Source organism: Accipiter gentilis, chromosome 8, assembly GCF_929443795.1.
Source record: "Accipiter gentilis chromosome 8, bAccGen1.1, whole genome shotgun sequence".
NCBI classification, from domain to species: Eukaryota; Metazoa; Chordata; class Aves; order Accipitriformes; family Accipitridae; genus Astur; species Astur gentilis.
The window spans coordinates 10,335,150-10,356,791 of record NC_064887.1 but is presented as its reverse complement, the minus strand read 5'-3'; the positions used below and the strand labels follow the sequence as shown (position 1 = coordinate 10,356,791).

The window sequence follows — 21,642 nt, the reverse complement described above, 5'->3', positions numbered from 1 at the left end:
GAGCCGTATCCTCAGACTACTGTCAAACGCAGGCAGAGCTGCCCCAGCCAGCACCCGGCACCTGGAGTTAACCAGCACCAGCGGGTTACTATGTAGCTGACACCACATAGTAACCAGAAAAACACTTACTACACCCGAAAAATCCAACAAAAGTCAAAAGTCTTAATAGAAATGGAATTGTTAAACAATAAATAACAGAGTTCTTCAACTTGTGGAATATTATCATTACAGGGTTACAGAAAAGGGCTGTTTCACTAATAGACTGTAGCACTTGGTGACGGAATATTTGTATGTTAATACAGAACAAAGGAAATAATTTAGTTTTGCTAACCCCACCACCTACTATCGGAATTCTTGAAGAGTTCAGTAGCAAGTGACACCCTTACCCTTCCAGTTAGACATTCTAAACGAGGGCTGGGAGGTAGCATATGTCTTAAATAAAGGCTACATCAGACAACTGAAGATTTTTTTTTTTTAGTGGAACCTTTGACCTTTATGAGCAATATGTACTTCTTAAATAAATAGAAAACATTCATTCAGAAAAAAAAAAAAAAAAAAAATCACAAAAGTTTTAAAAGTGCTAGTTTTTCCAATTTCCTTCCACGGTTTCATGATACAGAGAGTTACATATGTGCCATTTTGGCTGAATTCAAAATAATTTGACGCAAAGTAAAGCCAGGATTACACTTCCCTTCCCCCCAGACACAACCCCTCCCCAGTAATCCAACCATTTCAGCAACTTTCTAGAAATTAGTGCTTTAGCTCTGTTACCCCTGCTCTGCCACACACAGTATTGATGGCTCACAGTTGGCACAAACATGTAAGAGTCAGTGTTTTAAAAAAAGTCAAGAGAAGAACATTTAAATAAGCATCCTTGTCAAAAGTGTATTTAGAGTACATCTCAGGCTCAAGTTGATTCGCCTTTTAGATACTTTAAAATCACACCTAACTGTAAACAAAGTGCACACATACTTCAATGCCGATCAGCACCGACTCAAACCAGGCGTTTAGAGGTGGCTGACCCCGACCTGGGCCAAAAACTCAGTTCTGCAAGTTTTACGTTGTTACAACAGAGTGACCTCTTCAAAGACAATTTAATCCTTAGTTTCCTATAGTCTTTTACTGAGGTGTCCCTCTCAGATTTGTAACAGTGGTTGCCAGCCATCTCGGGGGATGTTCAGAACAACTTTGGCAACTGCCTGAGTTGTTTCACATCAAGAATGGTGCCAATAGAATTGATGCTGTTTGACTGGTTTAATGTTTCAAGGGCTGGAGTATGCAGATTTCCAGGGAAGACCTGAATGTCTCCTTCGTCTTTCCTACCAGGTTGTTCAGTGAATTCAACCCTCCCAGGTAACAATTTGGGTTTTGATTTTAAATCCTTTAAAATCTGAACGGAGTTTTTATCTGCTTGATCTGCTCTGGGAGGAAAAATTTCATTTGTAATATTTCTTAATACAGGGCTGTTTAGTTCTGGTGGAGAGGCATTAGTAGTCAACTCTCTGCTGTGACTCTTTAGATGAATTGGAAGTCTTCCATCAGTTCTTTTGGATAATTCAGTCTGGTGGTTGAAGCCATCCAACACAGGGGTACAGTTTTTGTCCAGCATGCTTTTGACAGTGCCAGAATTGCCATCTTGAACCTGCAGTTCCTCTTCATCTTCACTACTGTCATTGCCCTGTATCAGCCCGTATCGCTTCATGTACTTCTTGGTTGCAAAAGACATATTGTTTGGTGAAATTAAGCTAAAACCCACCATGCTCTTGTCCATATTTGTATGCAAGATGTCTTGGAAAGAGAAATCTACAGGAGGATTTTGGCCTGAGCGACTGAAAGAAAGTCGAGATAACTGATTTTCATTGAGATACTTGAGTGCTATAGCGTTCGCTTCCATGCTCAGATCAACAACGTTAGGAGTCAAGCCACACATGCTGACATTGGCAAATGACATATAATTTAGTCCAGGAACAACTGCTTCAGGATTTATGCACGCTAAGATGCTGAAATAAAGCATCAAAAAGTTAGTTTAGCATTACAGGAAAAGTATGCATTTTACAATATAATCTCATAACTTCATCTTGCTTGCTGTACTAAATTCTCCTTCCTTCTGAACACCACAGCTCAATCAGGTTGTTCAGTGCCGAAATCATACGTTCTGCACGTGCTAAAAAGTAGCTCTCCAGCTACTCACACTGACAGTATTCAAACATCGTGTTAGAGAATTGATGATACTCCCTTCTGATTTGATCAGAACCCTCGTATCAAGACCCCCCACAACCCTCGTATCAAGAAGAACCCGCCTCTAGCAGGTTTCAGAGCTGGTTTTATTTTTAAAGCAGGTTTGAGCTCTTGGTCTATTCTCACCAGTGAAATGTGACATTTTATGTCCCTGATGCTAAGACTCTAGATATTGCCATCTAACCCAAAATTTGTATCTAGACAGAAGATACAAGCCCAATGACAGAGACCAAGAACATCTTTTCTCTCCCAGTGCATGCCAATTCCAGGATTTTTACAGAATCTGTTTCCAGAAGCCTGCAAATTTCTAGTTTTTGAAGGCATCCTTCAGTAAGGGAAACATTCATTTGTTCTGTTGTTTGGTGCACCAATTTCTTGTACACATTAGGTGTTTAAAGACTGAAAGGACAAGCTCCGGTACACTGGTAGTGGTTATAAACCAGTGCATTCAATACATGCATCATATACTAGTTCATAAACCCAAACTCTCTGTGTTGAGAGTTAAGAATCTTCCTATTCCACTGAGCACACATCCTGAAGTTTGCTTAAGGAGAGCAAACTCCTGGCTCAGACGAACAACCACAAATTAGGCTGTGGAGTTGCATTGTTGTTTCCTTCTCTACTGATTGGTAGACCTTTTGTCAGAATTGTTTATATCAGTCATGAAAGTGGCAGAAGGAAAAACGCCACCCTGCTCCCCAGGTTTGAAGAAAAAACACTAAGAATTCCAGTTTTGTCTTATGGGTTCAATTATTAGTATATTATTGACATTAAAAGAGCACTAACAGACTCTCCAGCCAGGAAGGCAGCCCAAAAATTCCAGAAAAATGCCTGAGGAAATTTAAGTGAAAAGGAGAGAAAAAGAGTTTAGAAACTGTATGACTGGAAACAGCTTTTGATACATAGCTGAAGAGAGGATTAAGTAGGAGATGGTTAGATTTTTTTGTTTACTAACAGTTATACACTAGTATCAAGAAGACAATAAGGATGAAAGCAAAGCTGTGCCAGGCAGTCAGCCTATGCCTAAGCAGCTACATAAGTAAATTCCCGTGCCTCAAACACTTTTTCTTCAGAAATTACTGCTGCTCCTTCTCCTGTTTCATCAAGGCTGTTTCCCTGCCCAGCCACCGCACCCTCCCTGTTTCAAGTCAAAGCACTCACAATAACAAGTGATTAGGACAGAATCAGTTTTGATTATATAACAAAGCCTTGATAACGATGTCACTTATACTGGTGAAGTGCAAGGCAAGGGTTAAGAAACAGTGATGAAAATATATAGCTGCTTAACATTCAGCCTCCCAAGTCCAGCGTTTCTCTGGAATACCTTGACATAGCCCAAAGGACTGAAATTACTCAAGCAGCTTTGTTATTATTCTAGGGAATTGTGTGCTACTGCATGCACAATACTTTAAGAATCACCAGATGCTCTAACAGCTAGAGCTACTTGTGTTATATTTAAATAATCTGAGTTTTGCTAGCAGAGCTCTTAAACCTATCTGAAATACCCATAGCATGAGCCAGTGTTTCATCTTTGCAGGAAATGTGGATCAAGTTGCCAAACAAATCCCCAGTGACAATGAACACAGTCCCTTCTCTGCTCATTGATCCAATCTTCATTTTTGGTTGGATCTACAAATTACTACTCAAAACAACTAGTATTTTACCTGGCATTCTCCACTTTGTGTGTATTTGTCTTCATTTTGCCAGGCGAGTCAATTGTCACTCCAAGACTCTTCAGCTGTTTGAGCGTAGCACTAATCACACTCTCTTTATCCACCACTCCCGTGTCAGTCTCTGAAGCCATTTCTGTTTTATTGTCAATATCCTGATACTTAGGACCATCATCATTAACAAATCCTGATTTTACAGACAAGTGATCTTGCTCTTCTGAGGACCTTAAGAGGTGGTTTACTTGGCCCTATAGGAAAGGGGAGCAGGGGACAGACCACATGGACAAAAACATCATGACATGCAGCAGTTGTCAAAAACCAAAATCCGAGTTTATTCTTATGCAACTTAAAATACAACTAGATGGGTTAACAGCTTATTCTGACAAAGGAGCCAAATTCAGATTCGGTTCAGGTGCAATCACGTAAACTCCCAGCAGTGTAGTCAAACACTGGAATATCTTACATTTCAAACTTTCTGCAAGAGTTTGCTCTGAATTTAAACACATCGCATACTGATATTCTTCAAGATTTAATGTACCTACCCTTTAAGGGACTTGAAGGTAAAATGCTGTGCTATTATAAAGGGCACTAATTTGGGAAGTTATCAACTGACATTATCTTTGAACTAAAAAATTCTTATTACTAGACAGTAGACACTACTCCATGTGTGCATGGAAGGGTGAAGTACAGAATAACCACTTAAACCTTAAAAAATGAAGAACCACAAACTTGGAACTTTACTGTAGAGCATAACATGTGAATTTGAAAAATCACAGTTTTCATTCATGCCAATACCACATTGTAACTTCAGCAGTGTGCTGTTTTGACTGTTGCATTCAGGGCAGAATATCGAATTTACATGAATTACCAGTAAGTCCTGGTAAAGCTTCTGATCCTCTGACGGATGCCGAGGCAGCAATGAGGCAGGTGGTTCCGAGTTTGGCTCCCTTGTTACCACCAAGTGGTTGCTGGCTCCCTCTGTTGACTCTTTCTGTAAAGACACGCTAATACTTTCTTCCAAGGATGAACTGTGAACAAGTGCTTGGGAAACGTTTCCGCTTCTGAAAGAGAACAAAGAGATAGCTAGATATTTCCTTGAAACAGAAAAAACACAAGTATTTCTATGCGTACCTTATCTTTTCATGAACAGAAGAGGAGAAAAATCGAGTACTGGAAACAGATCCTAACCATTTCTTGGTTTGTCTACTGCTTGAGGCTTTGCTCCTTTCTGCAGTCATTTTCTTTCAAAAGTCATTTGAGGACTGAGGAAATACACCTCACGGTGTGAAACTACAACAGCCTGACTAGTTTTTCAAAAGATGATTTGAAAATGGCAATGGCTTCTCTGGACTAGTCAAAACTCAATGACTATGTCTTAACCTTAAAGCAGATGAAATTGAAGTTATTAACAATCTGGAGTTTGTCTTACGTTTTCAGCATTTTTATGGACACTTAAAAGCCTTTAGGAGCAAGTATCTTCCATACGTTCTGAAACACGACTTATTCAAAAAGCCATTTTTACCAAGGTAACTGATAACGAGATTCCTGTTGTATTTTAAAAACGCTTTAAAACCTTCAACAACACTGTTACAAGTACACACATACACAATGCACTCTGAGTATCATGAGTTGATAACAAACACCTAGTTGAAATACTTCTCGATAGCAGATGTGAAAGGGGAACCATGATCTATCCTGAAGTTTCCAGATAAAAAGGGTAAATGTTCTAGAATGAGTTACAATGCGATGCTCTGCATCCCCTTCAGCTAGCTGGTATGTGCATCGCATAAACCGTTTGAGACCAGACATATCAATAGTACTATCATCCTGAGGAGATCCCTAAGCAACCCTCTTCCCCCTTCCTGTCCCTCCTCAGAAGACAACTGTAAGATAAGGGAATTTCAGAACTCAACTGATCAATTGCCTGTGTTGAAAGCGATAAGAATTAAATCACGTGACATACTAGATAGTCAATGTAGGTTATCAGTTACTGTTACACTAGCAATTATTCATCATTCCCAAAAATGTTTCCCTCCTCCTCAAAGAAATCTGGGTGGTGCTTTACATTTTTATTATAAGATACTTATACAGCTATTTTACAGGTTTAAGGTTCTCTTCAACATAGATTCGTAAGATGGCATCTCTCTGAAATACAGCGTTCAAAAAACTGATTTGAATCAGTAACATTTATGGTAGCAGTATATGTTTGCAGATAATACTTTAATCAAGGACTATGAATATTTAAGTTATAGCTTAATTATTATCTCTTTCCCAATATGATTATTTTAAAAACCTAATTTAACTGGAAGGGTATTCCCCCTCCTTTGGCTTTTTATACTTAGAGAATATTAGATCGTTAGAAGTGCTAAATTGTTGAGCTATTCCCTGTGTAAAAATAACATCCATATAGATAATTAAAAATATTTTTAAAATCGCTTCCCAAATTAGTCTGAGATTAGTCACTGCACTATAAAGAATCTGAGCTTAAAAATAATTAAACAGCCGTGAAGTTGGTACCTGCATCACTACACACAAAGCAATTAGATGTAAAAGGTAGAGAAATTCAGGGAACAGTCATATAATCATAAACTCCTCATCCTAAGCCCCTCAGAACTGAAAGGGTTCTTAATGCTGCTGACAGGGGAAAGCCACTGTAGAAAAACAACTGACTACAGCAGTGTCCCTTTTCCCCCTCAGGATTCAAGTTAAGAAAGGGAATGCTGCCAGCACTGTACATGCTTTTACAAGTTAAAGGCTTTTGCCATCAGCTGCTGCTGATAGGTAGGCTAGCTAAACGTGCATGACCGATAAATGCAGACCGTAAAGGCAACTGTGTTTTGGTAAGCTGTACAATTTGAAGCATAATTAAAAAACAAAGAAGTGAAAGAACACAACAACAGAAGTCAGGTGACCATTTATAATTCCTGAAGAAAATAACTATGAAAGTAGTAACTTATGAAAGGCAGTTCAGCTTCTTATGTGAACAAAAGATATTTCTGGCTACTTACTGGAGAGTGTTCTGATTAGTTCCTTCTTCCACAAGATGAATACTGTCTACAAAGCTGGGCATGTCAACCACCTTTAAGGAAGAAGCAATACTTGTATTACTTGCATCTTGTTCAGCATTAATTGAAATGCTTATGTCTTCCTTAGAAATCTCTCCATCCTCTTTTTTTCCTTGTGGTATGGAGTCATCTTGTTTTTCTGAGGCTGTATTCCAAAATAAGCTAGCACCTAGAAGAGAACGAGATATTTACCTGTTTAAGGAAAGTTATTACTATCTTCTGATACTCTCTGGCTTCACAAAGCTAGAGGAATCATTTCATCACATTCAGGTTTTTTCCACCATTTTAGAAGTGATTTAGTGTTTAGAACAGCTAAGAGTTGCCAAAACATCATTCAAGTCCTAGTTTCTTCCAAAGTGTACTTGATGAAAATCAATAGTTGTATTAAAGCATTTTAATGCATTGACCTTGAGCCAGTTCAAAATTTTCTTCCAGACTAACCACAATATTTCCATGGATTTAATATTCCCACAGATTAACAGGAACCATTAATATGTAACTTTACAGACACAGCTGTCTAACTTGCTAAAATCAAAGCTAGTACAGTCTCCTCTCCATGCATGTAAAAGCATGCCTTCCAAAAACCATCAATAATATATTTAATAGAACACCAGATGGGATATAAGCTATTACTTTTCAAAACAGTGTATTAATTCAGAAAGAGATGTGGATTTTTTCTTACAGTAAGGCACAAATTAAAATAGAAGACCTTGCTAAAGCTATTGGAAAAAGAATTCTTCCAGTGATGGCAATCACTGCCATTGCAGCCCAAAGACAAAAGTAGCTCCAGCCTAAACTTGCAAAAACACCTACAGAACTTAGCTGTCTTTGTGTATCTAGGTGCATGTTTGTGTACATTCAGTGTTTCTGCAAAACATTATTCCCCCCATGCCCAAACAAATTACAGAAACATCCAGAAAAAGCAATGCCAGCCTATTTTTAAATAATAAAGCGTTACCTGTGCTCACAGCAATGCTCACACTTTTCCTCATGGGGGAACCTGGTGAGGACTGTGTTTCCATAGAAACAAGGTCCCCTTGCTTCTCAGGCTGTGGAGCATGGCCAGCTGCAGCTGGTTCAGAGGAACAAGCCTGATGAGCCTGTGCTTCCAATAAGCGTTGGATCTGCAACGATTATCAGACAGTTATAATTTGTACAATTAAAAAAAGTATAATAGGCAAAAGTGAATTACTAAATTAGGCCCCTCGAAGATCTGGATTCAGATCCAGGCTGCATTGCCACAGAAGTCTGATAACCTTCCAGTTCTCAGCAGTACATGCAGCATAAATCAAAACATCAATTCTGATATTGGCAGAGCTAGTGAAGAAAAGGTTTTAAGCATGCTGGCAGAACTACACCAAGACAACTTGAGTAAAGCCTATTTGCACTACACTTGTTGGAAGTATTCTCTGCCCCTTTCATTCACATACAAAGCCTATTACCGACTTAGCAGCCAAGCATTTATATGCCAACTGTCCCTACACCATGCTAAAGCAACTTTGTATTAATTACAAAACTAAGCACTTAAATGATAAAATTAAGGTTGCCCAGGCAATCTTCACTCTAGTATTTGCATCCACCCTGTGCATCGATTAGTTCACAGCTCCATGGAGAAATATTGTAACAGCAAAGGCTGCATTTATGCAATAAGGAAAGGTTTCCCTCTGTCATGCAGAGCCCATGCTTTAAAAGCTTGATTTTACATACAGGAACTCTATCTAAAGCATATTTCAGGTGTAATTTTCTAGTTCAAGTGGGAAAAATATGTATTGTGAGCAACTTTCCTACTCCTATCATTCATCACCAGCAGCAAAATTTAAACTCTTGCTCTTCGGCCCCTGCAAAATACAGGGCCTGCAAGCTAACTCAGGAGGCTGCCATTTTGAAGAAACTTAACCTGGTATCAAAACTGAATTTAGCAAGACCACCAAAGCCCAAATTTCCACTGCAGCAACAAACACCTGATGAATCCTGCCAGTTTGCTACAAACAGACAACTGAAATTTTCAAAGCAACAGCCTTAACAGCTCAGGAATCTGCAGGCTTGAAGGTGTATATGTCTGAGGGTGCAGGGAGAGAACATTCTGTGCTTCACCTGTATGCTTACAACAATTCCAAAGGCTCTAGCCTATGCAATAAGTTTTTTTACATAGACAAGCATACATATATGAAAGTATTTACACAGAAGGCATATTGGTTTGCATTATAAACAGCCTGCTAAAAGGGAAACCTTCATGTTATAGAAATACGATAAAAATAAACACAAAATTTAATCAGGCGAGAGTCAAATAGTTTTCATTTAAGGGACAGCAATTAGCAGAGGTAATCAGGACCCCACTCCATCCCCAAACTGCAGCTGGTATGACAAGCTCTCTTGTTCCAACAAGGATAGACAACAGTTAATTTAATTCATTTGGCAGGGGAACTATCAAAGCATAATCACTAAGAGGGCAGAGGAGAAAGCTGCCATTTCCACAAACCTGAGCTTGAAGTAATTTGAGTTGTCTATCTTGTTCTGTAAGAACCCGGTATGCATCTGGAGATAATCCCATCATTCCATTATCTGATCCTGCTTTAGAAGCAAGCATGTGCAGGCACGGTGAGTGGGCTGCACAAAACTGCGGAGTAGAGGGGCTTGCACTTGAAGTCAGTCTTATTCCAGGCGATAAGCTATTGTCGAGAGAACAGTTCCCCATTTTCCCATGATATCCCATGCTTATAGGGCTGCTTGTGGTATACCCTGGATTGCAGCAAATATTTGGGCAAATGATATTTTGATGGAGCATTGTACATGGATTCTGTTGAGCCATCTCTGATTGGATTTCTGCTCCATGTTTGGGGCTCATTCTACCGATTCCTTGCCATGAGTTTATTGGATTATATTGGACAGAAGCAGGAAACTGACAGTTGCATGCACTGGCTGGACAGCAAGGTGGCACTTGAACTGGCACCTGCAGTTCTGGTGGTCGTCTGCAGCTCTGAGGTGAAAAAGCAGAGTTGTAAAGGACTGGCTGCTTAACAGCAGGAAGCTGCTTGGCACAGGATATTGATGTTCTTCTATTTGGAGGCTCTCCCTGCTGTGCGACTCCATCGGGATTTAACACAAGTCTTTCTGACGGCTTTCTGGGGTGATGCACAGATGTATCCGGGGAAGGCCCACTACAAGGGGTTGAAGAAGAAGATCCAGAACTTTTTCTTGATTGAGGGCAAGCTTTCTTACAGTGCAACTGTTGCTGTAGTAGAGCTTGCTTTCCTCTGGAAGGCCTTGAAGTCAGAATTTTCTGGTTTAAATGGTTTGGTAGTTGCCTCAAAGAGGGATCTCCCATATTAGCAGAAAAGTTTTGCTTGTCTTCAGAGTGCTGTGTGGGGTAATATGTAGATCCCAAGCATGATTTCTTTTTAATAGGCTGATGTGGTGCTGAGGGTAGACTTTTAGCATTTGAAGTCCCCATAGGCTTAGATGATTGTCCTGATTCTATGAAACTCCCATCCAAAACAAGTGACAGTTCAGGAACTGAAGGAAAGATCCTGGTAACCTGAAGTGACAATTACACAAGCAAGTTTAAGATAATTTTAAAATACTGTCTTTCAGCTCTTCACATACAGAATTTCATCAAAGAAAATGTTTTCATTTAAAATCAATATATGACCACTATCAGCTCCAAACCAACTACACATTGAATCGTTTTCTAAAGATTGGAGAATCCAGATACAGAAAAAGCAGCAAGACCTCTAGGATCATTCTTAGAAGACAAAATTGCTTTCATGCAGCATAATAGTAATTTCTACCAAATGAATGCTCCGTGTCATCCTGGAACGCATTTCAGAGTATGGATCTTTCCCCTTCAAGAAGTGGACTACATGTTCCCTCTTACTATTCCTAGACCCCATAGATAGGTGCAACAGAACATATTTTATAATCCACAACTGTCACATCCTTCTAGACCTATGCTGTATGAGGGCTGCTATTTCATTATATTTGTATACATTTCAGTAAAAATGGACAGACCAGCAGATCTTAATTTCATTTACCCAGGAATACACAAGAGAGTTTGCTGCCTCTATTTTTGCCTCAGACACCACGGCTCTTCCATTTAATGGTAGCAAGATTCCCAAAGTAGCACCTACTATCTCTGTTCCCAAATCCTAGCATATACAGGAATTAAATTGTCTATAACAGTGGAAAGAAAGACAGGCTAACTACAGCAGGAGTTGGGACTCTTGGCCCAATTCTTCAGTCCTGTTTTCCCCTGCTAGCACTTTGAGACAGTAGCTTTATACTCTCCAGTCCCCTTACAAAGAGTTTTGCTGCTCTAAGTGTCACATCTGAGATGCCTAGAACAGTTATTTACTTAGTTACCTGTTGACTTGCTGGGTGAGGACTCGGAATTGGCCTGGGGGATAAATCCTCATCTTCTACACCAGAGTCATGATCGCTTGCTGACAACTTACTGGGTGAACAGCCCTGGGAAGGACTAAAACCAACATAAATCAAACTAAAAATGTTTGCTTATCAGATTTGGCAGCAATAACATGAATCTTCACGTTTTTCACTGTGCCATCTACAGTGCAATATCAGCATCATTTTTTCAAGAAGCAGTTGCTATGTATCTCCTCTGTGGTTAGCTAGGGAGTTCACACAGCAAACAGTGAAAATGCAAATGATGCTTTTGGGCAAAAAGATACTAACCCTCCCTCCCCGCACCCTCAGACATATACACCTTTTAAGTGACATTCTAACAGCAAAACACTGATTTATATTAGGAAGATAGGGAGTGCTACAGTAAAGATTGTAACATTGTTTAAAGGAAAATAAAGGCCATTTTATAGTCATAGATAAAAATTTGATGGACAAGTCAGGTTCTTAAAAATCCCTAAGTTTCAACCTATCCAGGTCTTGGAGCTCCAAGAAGTTGGAAGGAAAAAGGAATTTTTACCAACTTAAGTAAATTTCAGTTAAGATATTTGCTCAAAGGACAGATCTCACAGAAAGCTTAATACAATGAACTAAGCTCCATCAGCAAGTAAGCCTCTTTAGAAACATCCACTGTTTAAACAACAACCACGAGTATCAAGAGTAGAACCACGAGTAGTTTCTCTTGCTTGACCATCTTACTTGAAGAATATTAACTCTAGGAATAAACAAAAGCACATACACAGATTTTAATGCAAGAAGATCACTGAATACACAGCTAAACTGACAGCTGCCACAGCAGAGGTCAAAAAACCTCATCCAATAAACATTTAGTTTTTGTGTATAAATGACATATCAAAGATTTACCTTCTGATAGGAAGTTTCTTGCAAACTCTGCTGAAGAACTCAGTTTCTGCATTTTGGTTTTCTGCACTCAACTCAAACTGGATAGGGCTCTTGCCTGAAGGTTCAACATTCTGGAATGAAATTCATTGTGAATACTGTGAAGCATGAAACTTTCAACTTTTAATCACTGAGGTACTACCCCCAGAGAAACAGTTTTAGGGACATTTATATCTGATTATTTGCTGCTTGTCCTCTACTTTCAATTCTCAATTCTTTCACCACTACAAGGAGGCAGGCAACTTCCCTTCCTGTTTAACACTGTTCCCCCTGCTACTCTGTAAAGTAGCTGGCCTAATTATAGCCATGAGCAGATGCTTCCTTGCTCTAACTGCTTAGATACTCTTCCTTACTGAAGGATACCTTCACCACTATAGGAAACAGCAACTGTTCCTATACTGTTTCACACACCACAGCTGGGCAAGTCCTGGAGACAACAGAAGTGAGCCTCTGTTAAGAAGCTTGTCATCTTTGGAGAGCTAAGCCGTACCTAGGCTAAAGATGGAAGGCAGTCCTGAACAGGGAAATTTAATCGCACAGAGAACAGAGTAAACAGCCCAGGACACACATTACACTAGTTGCTTCTCTGCCAGAGCATAGGAGCATTTATCGAGCAGATTAACAATTCTACTTCAGGTTCTGTACAAGCCTAGGAAATCAAGTGAGAAACTGATATTTCCTAGAATTTCCTCAAACCTTATTAGTTATCTCCCAGACATTGTATCAAATTCTTTCAAAGAGTTACTTTGCACAAAGATAAAATTGTTCCTGCCTTGTTGCTGTAGCGCAGCAAGAGATCTGCAGATTAGTAGCTACTGAATTCCCATTTGCATTCAACTTCAAACAAAGCACAAATACCTAGCTTTGCTCTCCAGAAAGCACCAATGTGCATCACCCATAGCAGTTCTCAGATGCATCCAGCGTGCACATAGCATACCACATTAACAAATGCTATAGGAAATCAGAATCTCTGCTCCTAAAGCCAAAAGATCACTAGTGAGAAGGAGCACTAACCAAGTCCAGCACAGAAGAGTACATTTTAAAAGACAGATTCTAAATGCTGTTTGGAGGTCATCTCTCAATTTGAGAGACAAACTGAATTTACAGTAATCACTGTAAAAAGATAGCTTTATAGAGCTACATAATTTTCAAACACTGCAGTTCCATTTGGGTCACATTGTAGTGACCCCATCTTTAAGTACTTACACTAGAAGTCAAGTTTTAAAGTACCACGATGCAGCAGGAAACCAAGCCACTTACTTTGAAGAGGTGTACTGTTTCATTGCAAGTTAAGATCTGAAACCCTAGTTCAGTCTGTCCACTGCATGGAACGCACTCATAAAACTCTGGTTCCTTGTGTGTCAGTGAATAAAGCACAATAAGAAAACTCTGAGATTCCGAAAAAACCCTAAAATAGAAAAAAAACACATCTTAAAAAAAACCATAAGAAACAGGAAGAAGGCCCTTAGTTTCTCAATATACTGAGCAAACTATCACACAGTTTAGCGAACTGGTGAATCAGTGCATTTTGAGTGGTACTGAGCTATAGATGAAGCAGATGGACTTATGACTGATGCCACATGCAAGAATCTAAGCAAAGTAGAGAAATGGGAATAATTCATCTACTTTCTAGCTTAAATCTTTAAGATCACTTAGCACTTTAAATGAATTCCTGGAAGACTTCAATCATAGCATAGAAGAAAACATCTGTAAAAATTATATTATGATTTTTTTTTAATAATTCAGTTGAAGAAGCATTAAAGACACTTAGCGTCTCAGTTATCCCTAAACATTCCAAAAATGCTCATTGGCAAACAGATTTTTTTTTTTTATTGAAGAAAAATTGTACTGAAGTTTTTTCTACAGTAACAATAGTCAACATTTAACACAAAAGATCAAGGATAATGAAAATAATGTGTGCTTCCAGAAAAAGGTAGTACTACTTTCAGAACAATTTTTCTTTTTATAGCACTTGTAATGCACTTGTTTGGGGGGGTGGGGGTGTGTGTTTGTTTTTTCTTTAAATTATATATGTGATTGAGAAAACAGTAGGAACAAGGTGCTTGAAAAACTCATTCACACACAACTTTAAAATTATACTTACAACTTAAGAGTTAAAAATATACGATGCACAGATTAAGCGGTTGGTCAGCAGAGGTTAATTCTGTTTGCATGGTTCATCAAATCTGCCTAATCCACTTCCAAGATGGAATCAGTGAAAGTTAATGAGAGTCAAGCATCTCACTTGCTTATCTAATAATCTAATTGGGCTCTTATCTGTATTTGAGCATATTTAAATTGTTAAGGGAAAGAAGTCTATTCTGTAATTATAGACACATCTGTTTACCAAATGTGGTTTTATTTCATAATTTAAAAGCAAGTGTGGTTGAACAGAAGAAATTCTTATGCATACAGCATATTTTGAAGTTTGATTTACCTGAAGACCAATTTTAAACTATATACACCTGAACTCCCTCCCAGCTTTCGTATAATTAGAACTTGGCAAACATTACAAGTGAAAAGATGTAGAGAATGAGGAATGATTATCTACTACACCACAATGAAAAAAAAAGTCAGAATGCATAAACTATAAGAACAGAACATTTAGCAGGAAGTCATAAAAAGACAGTATTAGCTGCAAATCAATATGCTTCAGTATGTCGGTCAGATACAACTGGGGAGAAGGCTTATGTCAAAGAAAACACCCATGAGAAAAGTTCAAAACCAAAACCCCACCACTGTTTAAACTACTGTTTCCTGCTTACTGCTTCTTATTTAAACTAAAATGCAGTGATCTTAATGATATTAATGTTTACCCTCTTCTTGAGGTATCAGCCCAGCTTTCTAACACTTTGGTCATAGAAGATTTGTGAAGCCGAAGTCAAAACCAGAAAGACCAACTAAAAGACACAGCCTTACCTCCTGTAGAATATATAAATCACAGAATTCCCTCAAATATCTTTGAACAGAGCCCATGCTGCCATGCATTTCTGTGGAATATATTTTTAGGCAGCCAATAGCTTCTATGTTTTATCTATAAAAGTGACTTGCCTTTCTTGAATTGAAGAACTGAATAAATATCGCAAGCAACAGGCCCAGACTTGAGGACTACAGATATGAGTAACTCCACTCAGCCAACTACAAGTAAGAAGAAATATCCAATTAGAGACAGTTCCATTACCAAGTTTCCACTATGTAACCCCTCAAATACATCTCAAATCAATATGTGTATTAATCTGTACAAACAGAACCAAACACTTACACTCCAACTAACGGCAGAGCATAAGCCTTGGGATCAGACTCAAGCAGCAAAAGCAATTTTCGTGTCTGGTCCATAGTAAGGTAGCTGAAAGAAAGCAGAAGTTGGGGTTTTTTAGTATTTTTGGAAGGCAGTCTTTCAGAAAAAAATCCTGAAGAGATAAATACAAGTTTAGAAAATACTCTAAGAAAAAAGTTCAGGGGAAAAAAAACCAACACAAAACCACACATTCTTCCTCCACACTTACAGCAACTCCTCAGCTTTTCATCAATTCCCTTTATATAGAAGAATTATTAAGGACAAAATTTGCTTAGTATTATGGTATTCACAACAAATCCAGAAGGGCAAGTCATGTGAAATTTGAAGAGTAACTTTCAGAGAGGCATTCACAAAGTCTGTCCAAATAAAATGTCATTCAGTTGCTTCAAATTATTTCCTTGATCTATGCTTAGTTCACCCTACTAAATTAGTTATCAGTCAGAATGACGATTCCCCAATACCATCTTATAAGCATGATTAACAGAAAAAGCTTTGGCTCACATTCATCTGATTTTCATTCTAGGGCAAGCACTGATATTGTTTAAAAAGCTGAATGCTGTTTATATTTATTATGTTAACTAGAGGTGTCCCCCCCGCCCCAGTAGGAAGATCCTTCACCTGAAGTCAAAAGCAAGAACTCCTACTGAACTAGTTAAGATTTTTGCCCCACCCCATTTCCTGTTTCTTGTTTAAAACGTTTTAAATTTTTCCAAGTCCAAGAAGTTATGTTATTTTTATGCCAGTTATTTTACTAAAAAGTAAAGCACTGGTTGAGGTCTTGCATACCTACCTGCTTTAGCAAATGCAACAAACTGTCAGGCAACTTCGATAGCTTTAGCATCGCCCTTTACTCACCCACATTTATAAGTTCCTTGAACCTGTGCAATATTCATAGGACTGTTCAAATTTCTTGCTAGGGCTGTGGGAATAATTGGGACAGACTTCACAGGGGTGTATTCCAAAATATTTGCTGCCGTAATAGAAGCCCAGTGAAAATTAAAATGTAGATTATCCAGGTTTTCTGTGAAAATAATGTGAGCTCTAACACTGAGCAGTTTAGAAAGATCCAGTGATTCTTTACTGCACAGACTGTGCTGCAGACCCTGGAAGTAGAGAAAAGAGAAGAGAGTTAAATACACTAAATTGTCTTCATATGACTACCATGATTCAAGTTGTATTACACTAGGAACTCAAATCATTCATCGTAGCTATTGTTGTAGTAGGCACTGTATAAAAAGCCATTAAGCCAGGTCTCCAAAACTCATGGCTATAATGAATATAATGAATAACATAAAATACAGTTGAAATTAAGCTATGCATATCTTACCATTGTTTTATGATGTGGTAAAAAACCTGAGGTTACTTACATTGTATAAAAATTAATAAAATAACAGGCAACTGGAAGGCTCAAGGTGATCTGTCAAAGTTTTCTTACTTGCATTCAAGAAATTTGTATTTGATCATCTGGATGTATCATCATGAGGAAGTTTACATGTGAAGTAAGCACTATTTGTATTATGAAATACACACAACTACAGGCAAACATTTACAGGAATGGAAGGTGTATTTACTAGATTATAAGTCTACAGCAGACCACAGAAGCAACAGGCACACATTACAGCTCTAACTACTAACGTACATAGACTTTACATGCTTTCTTGCAAGTCATTTGCCTAGCAATGCTGTATCCACAATTGCACAAATACTGCAAGTCATTCACGACAGACTTGAAAGAAAAAGCTGTTTTTTCTTGTTTAAGTAAGTTTGCTGCAATCACTGTAGTCTTGCTGGTTTTGGTGGTCAGACCAGCTGAAAACCTTTGGTCAGACAGCAAGATTTTAGTCCAAGATTAAAGACTGTGTGATCCTTAAACACCTGTGAAGACTACCTGATTTTAATAGTTTCTGATACACTTTTCAGTGACACTCAAACAGCTCATTTCACATAACCAACTAAATAGTCTTGCCTCAGCCACAACTTTGCTGTGTTTGAAATGAATGGCAGCTGGAAATCAAGCTCTGTGCATAGTCCAGGCTCCAGCCTAAAAGACAGTTATTAAGAGACTCAAAAGTTGCCAAGAGCAGCCTACCTTGAAAGCCAAGCTGATATCTTCAGCACTGTGCACTATAATACTGTCTGAAGAAAGTCCCCAGGCATTAACTGTACATGGAATCAAAAAGTCTCCAGGAAGAGATGCAGTTGGAATTTTGCCCGATCCACCAGCAACTTCTCGACCAGGATCAAAGCGGTCTATTGTTAGCGTTATGCCTTCCCCATCTTTACAATAAATAAATAAATAAATAAAGTTAGAGTCCAAGAGCAACTCAGGCTCCTTGATAACAGCTTGCTCAACCAACCAACACTGTCTGTCTAACTGATGTTTAAAGTTACCTTCATCTACTGCAAGAGTCCCAAGCAAAAAACAGGAAAATAATTTCTTTTCACTCTGCTTAGCATGGCGATAGGCAAGTCGCAAGGTTTTCTCCACCATAGATAACTTTGGGTTTCTAAAAAAGAGACAATAAGCAAGTTTCAGACCCAAATTATTTTTAATGCTTTTTTAAAAAGTATTTATTGTATCACAATACCTTCCACTCTTTTTTTCTTTCCTTTAAAAAGAAAATACTCAGAAATAGCCCAAAGCCCTAAACAAGAAAAAGGTCAGAATTTTAGCTCCTGTTCTGTGCATCACCCCAAGTATTCATATTCAAGCAAGATGTATTTTAACTGGAGCAGCTTCACAGAATGCTCTCTATGATCATCTCAACAAGAGTATTTTGGCTTGACTAATCCAGCAAACCAGCATCAGAGGGGAAGCAGTTTTTCCTCTGGAGAATAAATGGGAAGGAGAGAGAAGAGCTTTTTTCTCTGGAGAATAAGCAACAAGGAGAGGGAAAAGCTTTTTCATCTGAAGGGCAACACTGTCACAAGAACTAGAGCTGAACACAATTGAATTATTTTAATAGAAGGTGGATAAAGTTAGAAACACTAAAACCAAAACACAGAACCTCTAAAAAGTCTCCCAAGTTTAAAGAGCAGAATAGGCCAAAAAGCTTAACTGATTCTGATGCAGTGTTCTCTCATTTTAGCACAATACTTAGTGAGCATGCTTAAAGCAGCAGCAGACTGGGCTCAATGACACAGGAATGCAAGTATGGACAAAGATTAGGTAATTATAAAAATCACTATTTAGTGACAAAAAAAGGTAGTAAGTTTGGAATCTAGGACAGTAAATATATCAATATTATTTTAGCTTGAGACAGCTTATCTGATTTTGACTTGGAAAGAGGTCAAAGTTGAAAGTGAAGCTACTGGTTTATGTGAATACTGTGGTGATGGCTCATATCCCACCTTCTCAAGATTAACTAAGTTTATTGCCTCCATAAAAATAAAAGCAATTTATTTTAAACTTTGTTAAAACTTTAAGGTTTTAACATTAACTCAAAGAAGATTATGTGGAAAGTACAAGTGAAGGCCCCTCTGACCTGTATGTAAGAGCTGTCCACCCTTATATGCACATATATGCATATACTTAGTCTAATAACTACAGTATGAGCTTTGTAACATATCAATTTAAGTAACAAGAATCAATTTTTACTCTCCATTTGTTTTACAAGTCAGGTTTGGAATACCCTGCCCTAGAAATTCGCAAGTGCTTCAGCTTTGCCTCTAGATGCATTCTAAACAAACAAACAAACAAAAATTCAAAACTTTTGACATTTTAATCCAGATTCCTGAAGCAAGTAAAATGCTTAGTTTTGAGGTTTACTTGAAGCTCCTATCTGCATCCAGTTTGTCAAAATTCTCTGTAAATATTTAGAGACAAGGAAAAATATGTTAAAGAAAACTACAAATATGCAGTTACTTCTACACCTTTCCATATGGGACGGAAACTGAAAGAAATGGTAAGTTCCTTTAGACTGAGGCACCTCCAACCCACTTGACTGCATTACACCACAGAAAGGAAAACTCTCAAGTCTTTGCAATGAAAATCCCTACTTACTTACAATGAACACACCGGTTGCTTCTTTTTCCTTTGTGCCTTGTCATACACTAGACTCAGAAGATAAAATGATGCTTTGAATCATATAATTCTTAATTTATTTTAACCTTTAGCCACTTAAAAAAGGTTATTCATACCTGTAATAGGTAATATGTGAGCCAATGACATCACCCATAGGGACTGGGTCCCAAAGCGCACACTTTGACAGAGGGAAACTGAAAGGGACCATCCTTTCGGGAACAAATCTAGGAAGATCACAGAGATAAGAAAGGAGAATGGATTAAGCTTAGTACTTTCAAACATCATTTATAAGAAGGAACAAAGGAGTAACACTGTAAGAAAAACAACAAATAGGATACATAAGCTGTCAGTACTTTTTTTGTTTCAAGTCTAGGCCAATGAAGCAGAAACTTTGTCCTGTGAAGTTGCCAAGAATATGAACTACAAAGTCAACACAAAACTCTCATTTTCCACCTGACGGTGCCTTCATGTAATCTTGGAAGATGTGTAGGCCAAAATATAAGTTTACAGATAAAGCTCAAGAAAAAGTTGCTCCGGATATATTGTAGGAAAGGAAAAGGATATCAGTCATTAGACACTCCCACGGCACAGAGAAAATCTTGATTTAGCAAACTTAACATTGGGTCAGCTTCCAAAAGCCCTGTTTTAGTCACTTTTTAAAGTCAGCATTCAATCCACTTAAGTTTTGAAGATTTCTGAAGTAAAGCCTTGGCTTAACTGAAATAATATAGTGCAAAATTTGCATTCAGCCTTCAAAGAGGCCTGAAGAAATTAGTATGCAATCACATAAACATATTTACACAAGCAGAATTACGTTTTTTAAGAGTTGCTTAAACCAAGTATACTAAGTGAAATACAAAACATTTGACAGTCCGCATCATTCGGCAAATATCTCAGCACTTTTTAACAAGAACTCCCTTTGTAGTTATTTGAAGTGTCAAACTTCGCCAAGGTGCTTTCTTTGCATTTCCTTAAGTTCCCAGGAAAGAACTTTCTCTGTTTTTAAGGCGGTCCCCTAAGCAACTTGCCTACCTCTCATGTTTTCAGCGACGGTTCACCGATTCCCATTCAAAGCCAAGCGCCCATCAAAATAAGTCCCACATTTAGGCTTGTCAAAGGGAAAACTTTTTTAAAGCCCTACTGTTTCACAAGTTTTTGGCAAGCACGGATCAGAAACACACCCCCACAGCTCTCTATAACCCGAGCCGCACTCGCAGAGCGGCGTCGGGCCCAGCGGGTGCCCCGACGGGCTGGGGAGGGGACGACGACACGGACACGCACCACCTCCCCCCCACTTCGCGAGGAAGAGTACGGCGGACCCTCCCAGGGCAGGAGCGTGTACCTCAGATCCGGGCCGGGCAGAACGGGGTCCACGCAGGGCGGTCGCAGCTCTGCCCCCTCCTCTTCACCCTGCCGCGGGGCGCCGGCGCTGGGCAGAGCCCAGGAGCGGGGCCCGCCCTCAGCAGCCGGGCACCGGAGGGGGCCTGCCAGCGTCCCCGGAGGGAGGAGGGGAGCGGCCAGTGACACCCCCTCCCCAAGGCCTAACTACCGCCGCACTCCCTGCGGGGAGGCACCAGGAACCGCCTCGGCCTCCCGCCGCGGCAGGACCAGGCCCAGGACCAGGACCAGGCCCAGGCCCGGGCCCGTCCCGTCCCCTCCCGCCCCACTTCGGCGCCTTCCTCAGCCCACCACCGACCCCTCGTTCCCCGCCGCCGCCAGCCGCCGGCCAATCAGAAAGCAAAACCGTCCGCGCTCCCGTCCCCCGCTACTTACTCCCACCCAATGGGAGCACAGGTGGGGGGGAAACGGCTCGCTCGACCAATCAAAGCGTACCCGGGGGAACCAACCGCCAGCGCGCGCGCAGGGGATTTAAAAACGCCAGCGGGCTAACAAACGGTCAGCGGGGAGGGACGCGCAGGCGCAGTGCGGCGTGGCGGGGTTGCCATGGCAGCGCGAAGGCGCCACCGCCGCCGCCATCGCTCGGACCGGGCCGTGAGGGAAAGGACCGGCTTATTTCAAAATAAACCCGAC

The 21,642-nt window shown here is 39.6% G+C and overlaps 1 protein-coding gene across 4 annotated transcripts; it reads right to left on the bottom strand.

Moving 5' to 3' along the window:
• Positions 1–553: 553 nt before the first annotated feature.
• STIL (STIL centriolar assembly protein) lies at positions 554–21,492 on the bottom strand. 4 transcript variants are annotated; one of them, XM_049807402.1, is made up of 16 exons: positions 21,385–21,492; positions 19,728–19,835; positions 17,979–18,094; positions 17,677–17,864; positions 16,443–16,690; positions 15,552–15,635; positions 15,341–15,427; positions 13,550–13,697; positions 12,254–12,363; positions 11,333–11,447; positions 9,453–10,508; positions 7,932–8,097; positions 6,917–7,142; positions 4,777–4,969; positions 3,903–4,156; positions 554–2,000 (listed from the first exon to the last, which is right to left on the bottom strand). In XM_049807402.1, exons 2-16 carry the CDS (start codon positions 19,817–19,819, stop codon positions 1,178–1,180), a joined length of 3,906 nt encoding a protein of 1,301 aa, XP_049663359.1. In that variant the 5' UTR covers positions 19,820–19,835; positions 21,385–21,492; the 3' UTR covers positions 554–1,177. The 4 variants fall into 4 exon arrangements, with proteins under 4 accessions (XP_049663359.1, XP_049663360.1, XP_049663362.1 ...); XM_049807403.1 differs by having other exon boundaries at positions 21,445–21,487; XM_049807405.1 differs by lacking the exon at positions 21,385–21,492 and adding an exon at positions 20,954–21,136.
• Positions 21,493–21,642: the final 150 nt, after the last annotated feature.